This window comes from Paramormyrops kingsleyae, chromosome 12, assembly GCF_048594095.1.
Source record: "Paramormyrops kingsleyae isolate MSU_618 chromosome 12, PKINGS_0.4, whole genome shotgun sequence".
Taxonomy (NCBI): domain Eukaryota; kingdom Metazoa; phylum Chordata; class Actinopteri; order Osteoglossiformes; family Mormyridae; genus Paramormyrops; species Paramormyrops kingsleyae.
Window position 1 is genome coordinate 31,347,640 of NC_132808.1, and position 14,580 is coordinate 31,362,219.

Sequence of the window (14,580 nt, forward strand, 5' to 3'; positions counted from 1 at the left end):
TTTATTTATTGAATGCTGATCTATCATGTACGTCTTTCTGATGTCATTTGCAGGTCCTTCCCTGGTATATTTCGAAGAGAATGAACAAGTGGTAAACGTAGATTTCCTGCACCTTCGAAATGTGTTACACCAGCAACCACAAAAAACATCAATTTGCATTTTTACTTTTTATAGTTCTGCATATATATATATATATATATATATATATACACAGTGTGATATGCAGTGATGCAGTGTTGATTATTGCACATTAAATATTATGGTGGATGATGGATACTGAGCAATGATATTGTACAAAACTGTTCAGGACATCGTTTCTGATCTGTGTCTGAGAAAACAAAAACAGACAGTCCTGTGAGCGTAAATGGTCAATCCTTAACTATTTTCAATGAAATCTGAAAATTGTCAATACCTGTTATAAGGGAAAGCAGGTTCTTTGCAGCCGTTTGTATGTGGGCATAGTCCGGTTTCTGGAAGAGAAGGAACAAAATTAAAACCAATGTATACTTTCTAACCCATGAAAATAAATACTAACCTAGTTCCTCAAGCACACTATATGGAACTTTCACACTCTGCAGGTAATGAAGAATTAAAATATTCAACATGAACAAACTAGATCCATGCAGAACTATAAAAAGGAAAGAGTAGTGTGGTAGTACTCGGGTCATGTCTCGGAATCGTAATCGGACGTATTTGTACTCGGTCTTGTCATGGACACGGACAAATCGGACTCGGGATTTTATTTCGAGACCAGCCGAGACCACGACTCTGAGAATATTACTACTAACCCTACGTTAGTCCTGCGTGACGACTATTATTTCATTTGTAATAACTCAGAAGCGCTGTAACGCACATGTAAGGGATGAAACTTTCCCTAATTATGCAGGTTTGTCACTTGGCTAAACTGGGCAGCAGATATAAGAAACAGCTCACAACAGAAGTACGGAAATAAGATTTATTATTAGAATTCCACAATTCAATGTCCCTGCCCCATGAAGGAAGCAAAGCGCCAGGCAACACCGCAACCCCCACACAATGCTCTAACCACAGCAATCTCTAAAACACTTTAGAATAGTTCACAATCACTAAAACACACTGGTAGAATTCACACGTGTAGAACTAAAAAGGCCTGGACAGCTCACATCCGTAACCAGGGTCAGGAATACAAATTAACGTGGTTCCTCCTAAAACAGATACACAAACAAAAGAAACAAAATCAATTCACATTAAACAATCTTATTTACATTAACTAGTCGGGGGAAAACATCGCAATCCCCCGAAAACACATAAACCAATAACCCCACTTAATTCTAGCAGGAACCACAAACCTTTCCCGTGGCGCCTGAAAATCCCCGCCTACACACAGAAACGAAACACGCGCAGATAATATTGATTCTTCTGTAGGCTATGTGAAAGTATTTGAGTAATTATGAGCAGAAAACAGAAGTAACTGCTTAATAGTATAATTAATTGTTTGTATAGTCTCATTTATTGTCTGTGTACTAGAAAGTCTCCAGCTGCCGGAAACAAATTCCTTGTGTGCACCAGCACACTCAGCGAATAAAGCTGATTCTGAAAAACACATACGGGACTCGTTGCGATGTCAACGCGCTGTGTGTGTGTGTGCGCGCGCGCGACTCTCACGTGGAGCTCCAGCACGCGCTCACGCGCTACAGTTCAGTCACATCTTCCGTTTTATTACAGACAAAACTCATGTTTTATCTGATACATAACAACAACCAGCGTTCTACTGACAATACAGCCATTTACTTGATACCATAGACGCTCTTTTTGTTTTGTTTGTATTATCAAAACACATTATATTGGTTTGACAGCAGTGTTTTGTATTTGCAAAGCGCATTGTGTTTGTGTGAGATGTATGTTTTGTATTTGTACAGCATGATGTGCACGTTTGCGGATTATTTATAAATTACATTCGGTTTGTGTACAGATCGTGGGGCATTTGTGACGTATTGGCAGGGTTCTAACTCCATACTGAGAACGACGTCAATGACCGCATTAACGAGAGGCACACAGACACGGACCTAAATACACCAAACTAATCAACACAACTAGAAACAGCTGAAGACACGGGGATTCCACACGAGGCAAACGAGGGGGCGTGGCACACACGATGATCGGAACAATAGGGGTGCAACAAAAGTATATAAAATGGTCCAGAATGAACCAAAGGGAAAGGGAAAAAAGAGTCATAGATCTTCACAGGAGGTCAGTTGTTCAAATCTTGTTTATGGCACATGTAGGATGTTTGTTTTGTAGTGGTTGGGGGACTAGGGGTGTTCAGTGTTTGTTAGAGGGTGGTCCTGCTATGCTTTTCAGCTGAGCTCTGGGTGTTTCGGAAGTAGTGGGGACAGTGGTACCTGAGGGGTGGGTGAAAGTAGTGGGCTCTGCACAACCATATCTATAGGCTACTGGGGAACCATAATTGTGTCTGGCTTTCTCTTGCTTTTGATTGCATTATGTTTGTGTTTTGGTGTGGACTCTGGCTGTATGGGGTCCATTAAAGTGATCATATGTGTCTGTTGTATATTCCTGCATATTTGTATGCATTTGCCTCCATTTAGGGATATGTATGTAATTTCTGTCCTTATTGGTAGTTGCCAGAGTAGCTTAATATCATTAGATGCTGTCTATTCATGCTGTCTTGTTTATGGCACATGTAGGATGTTTGTTTTGTAGTGGTTGGGGGACTAGGGGTGTTCATCTCCTCCTTGGATTGCCACCTTATCGTGGTGGAGGGGTTTGTGTGCCTCCGTGAACCTGGGGGCTAGGTTGTCGGGGGCAATAGCCCCTGGTAGGGTCTCCCAAGGCAAAAAGGTCCCAGGGGAGGGGCCAGACAAAGAGCAATCCAAAAGAACCCTATGAAAAAGTTACCAATCAAAGTCCCGTTTCCCTCGCCCGGACTAGGGTCACCGGGGCCCCACCCTGGAGCCAGGCCTGGGGGAGGGGCCCGTTGGCGAGCGCCTGGTGGCCGGGCCTTGGCCCGTGGGGCCCGGCCGGGCACAGCCCGAAAGAGGCACGCGGGACTGTCCCCAGGTGGGCCCACCACCCGCAAGGGGAATGTCAGGGGTTCGGTGCATTGTGGATCGGGTGGCGGCCAAGGGAGGCCCTGGCGGTCCGATCCCCGGCTGACAAAACTGGCTTTCGGGACATGGAATGTCACCTCTCTGGTGGGGAAGGAGCCTGAGCTTGTGCGTGAGGTTGAGAGGTATCGACTAGATATAGTCGGGCTCACCTCAACACATAGCTTGGGTTCTGGAACCAATCTCCTGGAGAGGGGCTGGACGCTCTTTTACTCTGGAGTTGCGGCGGGTGAGCGACGCCGGGCTGGGGTAGGGCTATTGGTGGCCCCACAGCTCGGTGCATTAACATCGGAGTTTACCCCGGTGAACGAGAGGGCTGTTTCCCTGCGCCTTCGGGTCGGGGATAGGTCTCTGACTGTCATCTGCGCTTATGCGCCGAATGTCAGTTCGGAGTACCCGGCCTTCTTGGATTCCCTTAGCGGTATGCTATTTGGTGTGCCGCGGGGGGATCCCATCGTTTTGCTGGGGGACTTCAACGCTCACGTGGGCAATGACAGTGTGACCTGGAAGGGGGTGATTGGGAGGAACGGCCTCCCTGATCTGAATCCGAGTGGTGTTCAGTTATTGGACTTCTGTGCAATGCATGGTTTGTCCATAACGAACACCATGTTCGAGCATAAGGGTGTCCATAAGTGGACATGGTACGAACATGCCCGGGGCTACAGGTCGATGATCGATTTTATAATCGTATCAACTGATCTGCGGCCCTCTGTCTTGGACACTCGGGTAAAGAGAGGGGCAGAGCTGTCAACTGATCACCACCTGGTGATGAGTTGGCTCAGGTGGCGGGGGAGGAAGCCGGTCAGACCTGGTAGGCCCAAGCGTATAGTGAGGGTCTGCTGGGAACGTCTGGCAGAGGCTCCTGTTCGCTGGAGCTTTAACTCGTGCCTCCGGCAGAATTCCGACTGCATGCCGGGGGAGGTAGGGGACATTGAGTCCGAATGGACACTGTTCCGGACCTCCATTGTGGAAGCGGCCGTACGGAGCTGTGGCTGCAGGGTGGTCGGTGCCTGTCGTGGCGGTAACCCCCGTACCCGATGGTGGACACCAGAGGTGAGGGGGGCCGTGAAGCTGAAGAAGGAGGCTTACCGGGAATTATTAGCCCGGGGGTCTCCGGACGCAGCTGACGGGTACCTGGCGGGCCAGGCGGAACGCGGCTCGGGCGGTCGCAGAAGCAAAAACCCGGGCGTGGGAGGAGTTCGGTGAGGCCATGGAAAGTGACTTTCGGTCGGCCTCAAAAAGGTTCTGGCAAACCCTACGGAGTATCAGGAGGGGAAAGCAGCTCCTGGTTCCTACTATTTATAGTGGGGGGGGGGGGCTGTTGACCTCACCTGGGGACATCATCCGGAGGTGGAAGGAATACTTTGAGGACCTCCTCAACCCTGCCTCCGATACATCTACGCATACTGCCTTTGAGACATCTGAGGGCGCAGAGCCCGAGGGTGCTGGGGGGGGCTTGCCCATCACTGAGGCTGAGGTGGCCGCGGCGGTTAAACAACTCCGTGGTGGCCGGGCCCCGGGGGTGGACGAGATCCGCCCGGAGTACCTGAAGGCTCTAGATGTTGTGGGGCTGTCGTGGCTGACACGCCTTCTCAACAGTGCGTGGAGGTCAGGGACAGTGCCGCTGGATTGGCAGACTGGGGTGGTGGTCCCCTTATTTAAGAAAGGGGACCGGAGGGTGTGTTCCAACTACAGGGGGATCACACTTCTCAGCCTCCCTGGGAAGGTCTATTCCAGGGTACTGGAGAGGAGGGTGAGATCGATAGTCGAATCTCGGATTCAGGAGGAACAATGCGGTTTTCGTCCTGGTCGTGGAACACTGGACCAGCTTTATACCCTTGCAGGGGTACTGGAGGGGGCCTGGGAGTTTGCCTATCCAGTCTACATGTGTTTTGTAGATTTGGAAAAGGCTTACGACCGGGTTCCCCGAGGTGCTCTGTGGGGGGTGCTTCGAGAGTATGGGGTCCGGGGTCCACTGTTGTGGGCGATCCGGTCCCTGTACGAACGGAGCAGAAGCTTGATCCGCATTGCCGGCAATAAGTCGGACGTGTTCCAGGTGCGTGTTGGGCTCCGCCAGGGCTGCCCTTTGCCATCGGTCCTGTTTATCATATTTATGGACAGGATTTCTAGGCGCAGCCAAGGCGTTGAGGGTGTCCAGTTTGGTGACCTCAGGATTGCCTCGCTGCTTTTTGCAGACGATGTCGTCCTGTTGGCTTCATCTGCTGGGGATCTCCAGCAGGCACTGGGGCGGTTCGCAGCCGAGTGCGAAGCGGCAGGGATGAGGATTAGCACCTCCAAGTCCGAGACCATGGTTCTCAGCCGGAAACGGGTGGTTTGCCCTCTTCGGGTTGGGGAAGACGTACTGCCTCAAGTGGAGGAGTTTAAGTATCTCGGGGTCTTGTTCACGAGTGAGGGTAGGCGGGATCGGGAGTTGGATAGACGGATCGGAGCGGCGTCTGCAGTTCTGCAGGCGCTTAACCGGTCCGTCGTGGCTAAGAAAGAACTGAGCCAAAAAGCCAAACTCTCGATCTATTGGTCCATCTTTGTCCCTACCCTCACCTATGGTCATGAGCTATGGGTAATGACCGAAAGAACGAGATCGCGAATACAAGCGGCCGAAATGAGGTTTCTCCGCAGGGTGTCTGGGCTCTCCCTTAGGGATAGGGTGAGAAGTTCGGATATCCGGGAGGGCCTCGGAGTAGAACCGCTGCTTCTTCACGTCGAAAGGAGCCAGTTGAGGTGGTTTGGACATCTGGTGCGGATGCCTCCTGGGCGGGTACCCAGGGAGGTTTTCCATGCCTGTCCTACAGGGAGGAGGCCCCGAGGCAGGCCCAGGACTCGCTGGAGGGATTATATCTCTCGGCTGGCCTGGGAACGCCTCGGTGTCCCCCCCGAGGAGCTGGTGGGGTTAGCTGGGGAGAGGGAGGCCTGGGTGCCTCTACTGAAGCTGCTACCCCCGCGACCCGAACCCCGGACAAGCGGACGATGATGGATGGATGGATGGATGGCTGTCTATTCAGTGTTGACTTGTGCTGATCATATGACCCTGTTCTTAAACAATAGTATGTGAGGCTCCTCCCTCTAGTGGTATATGGAGTTCTCTCCATTTATACTGTGAGCCAAAATATATTCTGAGGTGGTGTGCACAATTTGAGAACCTCTGACAATACAAGACATTTCTCTGGAATTTCCTCCCTCCTTTCAGGGTTGTCATCTTTCCAGTGGCAGTAGGGCCATAATTCACAGCATTGACGATCGCTTTAACAAGTGTCACTTTGAATGATGTTGAATAACAATTTCAGGGTGGGGGAGAACCAAGTGGTTAAACATGGTATCAGGGATCATCATAAAGTAACTAACCTCTGGTTTGCTCTGCAGGAAGGTGTTGTGGGACTGAAGAACTGAGACATGAGGACTCCAAGCTTGCTGGGGATTGCACTCCTCTGCCTGTCTGCCATGCCTGCTGCAATGGATGACGGTCAGTCAGTTTCCTGAGAGCCATTCTAATGGTCACTTAAACAGGTCATTGGGTGTTGGACATGTGACAAGCCTGGGACATTCAGCACTGAATCCAAACAGCCCCAAATGATTTGTTTAGCTCAGTTTTGAGAATTCCATGCATCACAACAGTCGTAGGTCAAGGCTGTTTCCCAAGACTTTTGACTCCATGATCATCATAACGTCAGGGAGAATTCAGTATGAGATGGATTAGGACTCTTGATCATAGCACAGCCCCATGGAATTGTGTTTTCTGTGCTCCATCAGACTACAACAACTTCCCAAAGTACTGTGGTGATGAACACTACAGCCACTGGTACCAAACTGGCCGCTACTGTATACGGTATTTCAGCACACCACTCTCCTTCTCTGATGCTGAGGTAAAGCCTAAACCGTCCCCCAGGTGCCTCACTTTGTAGTGGTTCTGTAGATGAACCTAAGGATTCCATTCTAATAGTATCTCAATCAGCCGACATCTGTATTGCGGCTATACTGCATTCAGATTAATTGTTCTTCTGTACCAGTCTGCTTGCAGTCAAAAAGCTTCAGGGAGTCACCTGCTCTCCGTGCACAGTGAACAAGCAAATGCCGATGCCTTGGCCATCGTGTTGAAATTCAACCCCTCCTCACCACGGACCTGGTTGGGTGGTCAAAGGGATGGCCAGGTGATGGAGACATGGGAACAGGGCTGGGACATCCATGTGCCTTGTAACGTTACTGTGAACCAGGGATGGTAATTTCAGGCTGGTGTCCTGTGTGTCCAACAGTGATACTGTTCCTTCTCACTCTCCCCTGACAGTCAAACGACTTCATCTGGACAGATGGTTCTTCTTGGAATTTTGAGAACTGGGTTCCAGGTCAACCAGACGGTGCCAGTAATGTTGAGGGCTGTGTGGAGATGAACTGGAGAAGTAAGAAAGGGGAGCGGTGTAGATGGGAGAATGGTGGAGGGGAAAGTAGCCAGGGGGAAGCATGGAAAATGGTTACAGAACACTCACTGGAGTAATATATTGACCAACTGTTCACTTTGGACGAGTGTATTTTTCCAGCAGAAACATTAAAGAACAAACTGACGGACAAGCCATCTCCTCCCTGGACCTCTTTTAATGAAGAGGAGTTGAATACTGAATGTTTCCTGTGGAACTTCAGTAGTGCTTTGAGAAACACATTGTGTTAATTGGCATAAAACATGAATCTATAGTAGTATAGAGGGTTTGCTTCATGTGATTTCTTTCAGACTTGGGAGAATGGAATGATGATCAGTGCATGAAGCGGAAGCCTTTCATTTGCGCCTTCAAGCGGCACAAGTGGCAGCGGGAGCCGGACAATTGAAACACTGGAAGGACTCTACGGCATGGCTTAACATCAGGCGACGCATGAAGATTCATGCAATGTGCAAGATCAGTAAAGAATCACAATTTTGAAATGCTTTGCTGAACCCATGCCAAATAAAATGGATAAATGTTAACAGTGACTGCATTCTTATTAATTAACTGCCAGTAACATCATTTTAAATGCATTATTGGCTGGTACATTATGCCGACTCCAATATTACATTATTGGTACTTTACATAATGTAGTAAAGTTAATGTCATTGGCAGTTCTTGCGTTTGTCAGGGTCTGTCTGTTGTGCTCAGGGGACGGCCAAGGGGCCAAAACAGTCATCCTGCTCATTTAATCATACCTGTCTGACTGTCCCTGTATATTAGTGTCTGCTTGTCCTTTGCTCCCCAGTCTGGTCAGTGTCATCTGTGCAGTAACCCCTCCAAGTCTCTCTGATAGTGTCGCTCTGTTCTCCCCCGTGGTAGCGTCTCCCGTTCAAGGTATAATATGCCTGCCCATCCCTCTGGGTGCCTCCAGATTCTTTGTAAAGAGACAGAGGTCTGCACCCATGTATCGATTACCGGGTCCTGAACAACATGGTGAAATGGTGGGAACCGCTCCTACTCATCCACTCCGGGTGGAAGCAGCTCAGGTCTTTACCAAATTGAATCTGGGCAGTGCCTACAACCCGATCCGGATCCAAGAGGGGGGTGGGTCAGTGAACAGTTCTTCGGCCTTTCAGACATTCATGAACAAAGTCCTGGCCGACCTGCTGCACCAGTTACTCTACATAGGCAATATTTTCATTCACTCCATGCCCATGGAACATGTTCGTCACGTACGCCAGGTATGACTGCCAGGAGCTTGTAGTGGGTTATGCAGTAATTCTGTTCAAGGCAGCTGAGTGTCCGGCAGAAGACCGCCACCATCCATTCCCCCTGCCTGCGACAGTACTGTGCTGATCTCCTCGTTGTTGGCGTTGGAGTCAAGGGGAGTGCCAGGTCCGGGTATGCCAGCACTGAGGCTTCCATCCATCCAGATCTCAGGCAGGTGAAGGTGATGATGCAGTGTCTGGACCACTCAAATTGTCGCCACATTACAGTGAGTCACTGGAATGACTTGGCAGTGCTGCCAGTCTCATACAAACCACCGGTAGTACAAAGCGAGACCCGGGAAACTGCAGAGGTCCACAACACTTTGCAGTTGGTAAGTCTCTCACCACAGTGATCTTTCCTGTATCCACCACCATGCCCTCAATGCTTACTACACAATCCAGGAACACCGTCTTCTGGTGCAGGATGGAGCACTTTCCGAGGTTGTGGCACAGGCTAACTCCGAATAGCAGCGAAAATGGTGTGCAAGTTAGGCAGTATGTCGACATCAACAGCGTGGGCAAGCAGATCATTTGTGTAGATGACACACTGACTGTTGGCCATGAGTTAGTAGTTAGGAGTTACTCGCTCCATCAACTTTTTGAAGGTGACAGGGTCTTTACAAAGCTAAATGGGCATGGCCCAGAAACGCCATGGTGAACAGTGTCTTAGGTTAGGCATCCGGGGCCAGCTTGACCTGCCAATAGCCGCTTGTGGGGTCTATGGATTTAAACCACATCGATTTGGCAATGTTATCCAATGTATAATCTATCCAACAGTGGGTATGAGTCCTTCTGGATCACAGTATTCAGATGCAGGCAGGCCAGACAAGAAAAGCCATGACCCATAGTTTTTCTTGGCCAGGTCTACTTTAGCAGCCCACGGACTGTCAGATGGCTGGATAATACCCACTTCCACTATTTCCTGGATCTTCTGCTCAGCTGCCTGGTGCTTACAGTAGCTAGCGCCTGCCAGTGAAGTTGCAGATAGATAGGTTGGGCATCCCCAGTGCTGATCCAGTGTTTCATTAGTGCAGTTGCTCTGCACTTGTCATCATGGCTGGTGAAGATGCCAACATTTTAATCTTCAGCTGCCATCACTGCTCTGCTGTCAGGCCTACTGCACTGCCTCCACCATCTCCCCGTGAGGTTTGGCTATAGCACTGTTGCCCTTGTGCTGTGTGCTGGGGGTTGGCTCTACACTGAGAGCAGCTGGAACAGTTGAGGACGAGGTGGTCCCCTTTGCCTCCATCCGCTGCCATATCCGTTGGATCTACTGCTTACTTGCCAAAGGGGCACCATGTCTGCGCAAGGTGGAGTGTGGCAGGTCAGTGTGTGTCCCCGAGTGGCACAGCATGGTCAGCCCCATGATGCAGGCATCGCAGATGTCAGCCATCCACATCTCCTGCTCCGTGGTCCGTCCTGCCAGCGTGATGTCGAGTCTCCTCTTCATCGGCACGCACAAACCACTGATGGACATGAGTCGAATCTCTGTTGCTTGCCTCCCTGTCCAGGCCAGCTGGTAGGTGCCTGAGAGGAACCCTGGGTGAACAGTGGTGGGCACAGCTATCTGAAAAGTTAGCTTTGATAGCTGTTAATCCACTAACTCCAAATTGTAATTTGATAATGCTAAAGTAATAAACCACTAAAAGAATGAACAGAAGCTAAAAATAACCGCTAACTTTTATTACATGAATTTAGCTTTGGTTTGATTTTTGGCTTTGAAAACCTTAAAGACATATATAGAGAGCTAAAATTTTAACCTTTTAAAATGCTCTATATAAACGTGCATGGGGCCTACAAAGCCACCTAGCATGTCAACATCGGTTCCTCCGACCAAACAACGGTGATGTTATTCCCTTCATACATATAACTGCTGAGACATTAAGACCAACCAGGAAAACCATCTGAGTCTGCCCAAGTAATCCTGACTGTTTCAATTGCACTGATTTGAACATGTTCAGGGAAGCCGCTACCTACAGAGGCTCCATCAACCTGTAGGAGGATACATACTCTGTGACCTGATACAAATGCATAGAGGATGTTACTGTCTCCAAGAGTATCACCACAAGAGCCAACAAAAAGCACTGGTTTACAGCAAAGATCCATGCATCGTTGAGAGAGAGAGACACTGCCTTCAGGTCAGGGGACAGACTTGGGGTATCATTTATAAAGCTTTGCGTTGAACTCATCCTAAAAGTGTACGTGCTTTCAAAAGACGAAAATGACGTACGCAAAGAAAAAGTCAGATTCATAAAAACGTGCGCACGCATACCTGCAAGCAATATACGCTTTATAAATCGCACACAACCTGTGATTGTACGCACGTGGATTTGCTGCATATTCTGCCCTCTACACGCCCCCGTTCAACCATACATGGTCAATGCAAATCACCTCATGCATATTTAAGAATCCGCTATAAACCTGAAAAAATCACGGCATCATGGCAACCGAGGGGAAAAGTAAGAAGAGAATTTTTTCTGAAACCGAGATAGATGTGCTTGTGGGTGAAGTGGAAAGCAGAAAAAATATTTTGTTTGGTGGTCACAGTAGTGGGGTGACAAACAAAAAGAAAGGCAGTGAGTGCAGTACTACGGTGACCGGGAGGGGACACCTTCGGTTCACTTAAGTTTGTCGTGGCCACGAGATATAAACTCGTGGGAACGTCATATTATGTCGTGGCCACGAGATCATTTTGTCGAGGGAACGACATCCTTATGTCGTGGCCACGAGATGTGAAGTCGTGGGAACGTCTTTGTAACTCGTGGGAACGTCATGTTATGTTGTGGCCACGAGATCATTTTGTCGAGGGAACGACATCCATTTCTCGTGGCCACGAGTTTTATGTTGAAGAAACGACATCCGGTTCTCGTGGCCAGGAGCTTTAGTCGATGGAACAGACCATCCTCACACAATTGTATTGTATTGTGCTAAGCCATGGATCAGCACGATCTTTTGAAATTTTTAAGGGATTGCAACATTGAAGAGGAAAGCATTGCCAAAATCGAATGAGACAAGGTAAATAGTTGTCATTTTTGTTTTTATGAATATGTAGGGTTTTGACATTAACTTTTTTTGCTCATCAGCCACTGTAGCTTCTGTTTTGTCAGTAACATTTTCACGGACCACAATTTTTTTTTTGTGAAATTAAGTTTTATATGATATGATCAAGTTCTGTGTGCTAAAATGTAAAATTGATTTTCAAGTAATTTTTAACGGGCATTCGTTCTGAACTGTAAGTATTATATTTCATATAAATTTTTTATCATAATAATACAATTTGATAAGACTTTAGGGCTATCAGTCAAATTAAATCAGTATCAAGAAAATCCATCTTTCTACTGCAAAGGAAATGGAAGCGGCTAAAGTGCTATTTAGGTGCATTTACCGAGACATTTTAAGATGAAATCTATCATGAATGGATACATTGCATAATGACAAACGCACGTTATAGACTGTTTTAAATGTTGTCAATAGGAAAATATGAAATGTAAAAAGAAATGCAATGATACTTTTGAAATGAAAATGAACTGCCTGTAGGCGGTGCCAAGTGATTGTTTTCATAAATGAATCAAGCGCTGTTCTTTGTGAATAGGCCTGATTCGTTCAAAACACTGAATCAGTCAGTAAAAAGCTCGGCGATGCGAAACCTTTCTGTTGTCATCTTTGGATGGCGGATGTAAATAATTTGTAAATCTGTTCTCATATGTATGTTTTTAATGATTCCTGATGGTTAACAGTACATTACATACATACTTTGTAGAATTGAAACGCACTTTAAACCAAAAAGATGTTCAGAAGAAATGTATTCTAAAAGTTGCTTTTGTGAAAATAATTATTATTACAGTATTATTACTAATCTCATAAAACCAGTTAAGAAAGAAAGAAAATGATGATATACTTTAGCACGATAAAGGTTTTGCTCATTGATTTATTTTCTTTTTCTATGATTTTGAGGTAAAATACAGCTTTTTAAAAAGTAATCTCTGTATGAAAAACAAAAATGAGAAAAGTACCATTACAAAGGCAAATATTATTACTAAGTCTGCGTAACTATAAAAAAATATTTTGGTGTACAACGTTGAAGCCCCCTATGGTTTTTCATGTAATATCAGATTTTAAAATTGTACCACAAAATATTTGTTTTTAATTCTATTTCATACTTCGTACACAAAATGTGTAATTAGAAATCCCAACGTTTAATGCAGAAATAAACTTGTATTATTTCTTTCAACAGATTGATGCTTCTGTAATACCCTTGATGCCAGAGACAGAGCTAGCCAAGTATATTCCTTGTTATGGAGACAGAGTGGCAACTGTGGCCTTTTGTTGAAGAAATCAGAGTTCCATCGAAAATACAAGCAGGAAAAGTAACTTGTTTGAGAGATTAAGGAAACGAGTATGTACCCCAAATGGAAAAGAAGAACATCGACAAAAGATTTCCAAAAAATATGCTGGAAACACAAATGCCAAGAAGACATCTAAGCGTGTGGAAGTGGGATGGATGAACTTCAATGCAAGAGACAATGACTTCAAACAAGTTCGGTCTGCAAAAGGTGGTGGAACCAGACATGTCTCCATAGATGTGAATTCAAACATGAAGGATGTGCAGCAAATAGCAGAGGGTCTCTTTTTTCCCAGTGGTAAATCCAAACATCTAGATCTGAAAAGTTTGGACTGTGAGATTCGAGATTTCGCCCACAGAATAATTGAATCAGAATGTACCGTTGGAGGCATCTAGCAGCACTAGCATCAACAAATCTCAAACAATTGACCTCACATTTTCAGAAGACTCTGAAGAGACCAGTTTCATGTTACATGATCCACTTAATATTATTGCCCAGGAAACATCAGTCATACAGACTGATAATCAAATGGAAGTAGAAAACAGAGAGAACCGTTTCCAAGAACAAATGATAGCACTGAGTCAGGAAAGTGATTTAACTGCAGAAAATGTGAACACATTGCAAGTATGGAGACCAGAGCCATTCAACACCAATTCGACTTCACAAGATGTAGAAGAACAACTGATCTCACCTGATGTGGAAGAGACACCATTTGAGGAATCGTTTGATAATGAGGTCACAATTGGAGGGGGTTCACGTGAGTTTGGAAACTTGGATGATACAGTTCCAATTGAGGATGTTCCAAAGTCTATTATTTTGGTGCGAAGAGGACAAGTTCTGTGTGATCTGATGCAAGCTTTCAATGACCCAGCAATAATGGACAAAGAGATCAGTATTTGAATGAAACTACCTAATGGGCAGATTGAACAAGGCATTGGATCAGGTGTTTTTCGTGACTCCTTGACAGAATTCTGGAATGAATTCTATTCCAGATGTGCTTTGGGTGCAGATGTCAAAGTCCCATTCCTCAGACATGAATTTCAGAGTAATGAATGGCAAGAGTATTGGTCAAAGGATGGGAAGCAGTCAAGTACTTTCCTGTTCGTCTTTCCCAGCCATTTCTTGAAGAAGCTTTATATGGTACCACATATAGCAGTGTCCTAGGTTCATTTAAACACTACATAGCAAAACATGAGCGAGATGTCATTGAAGAAGCAATGGCAAACTTCAACTCAGCTGATCATGAGTCACTTCTTGATGTTCTTGATTCCAATGATTGTCACCAGCGGCCTACTGAAGAAAATCTACCTCAACTGTTGGAACAGTTAGGTCACAAAGTTCTCATTCAAACCCCTATGTTTGTGATCGAATCCTGGAGACCTGTTCTTAAGGATATTGCTAGTATAATTTATCAGTTTTCCACCCTGTTATACAAAGT

At 46.4% G+C, this 14,580-nt stretch overlaps 1 protein-coding gene and 1 long non-coding RNA gene across 2 annotated transcripts; one reads left to right on the forward strand and one right to left on the reverse strand.

Annotated features, from left to right (window-relative positions):
* Positions 1 to 228: 228 nt before the first annotated feature.
* Positions 229 to 1,177, reverse strand: LOC140593556 (uncharacterized). The gene is made up of 3 exons (XR_011993946.1): positions 1,143 to 1,177; positions 413 to 470; positions 229 to 328 (listed from the first exon to the last, which is right to left on the reverse strand). It is a non-coding gene; the product is annotated as an uncharacterized lncRNA (long non-coding RNA).
* A 5,279-nt stretch (positions 1,178 to 6,456) lies between these two features.
* On the forward strand, positions 6,457 to 8,070 carry LOC140577704 (lectin-like). The gene is made up of 5 exons (XM_072697951.1): positions 6,457 to 6,582; positions 6,870 to 6,982; positions 7,127 to 7,267; positions 7,402 to 7,513; positions 7,840 to 8,070. Exons 1-5 carry the CDS (start codon positions 6,513 to 6,515, stop codon positions 7,932 to 7,934), a joined length of 531 nt encoding a protein of 176 aa, XP_072554052.1. The 5' UTR covers positions 6,457 to 6,512; the 3' UTR covers positions 7,935 to 8,070.
* The last annotated feature ends 6,510 nt before the right edge of the window (positions 8,071 to 14,580 follow it).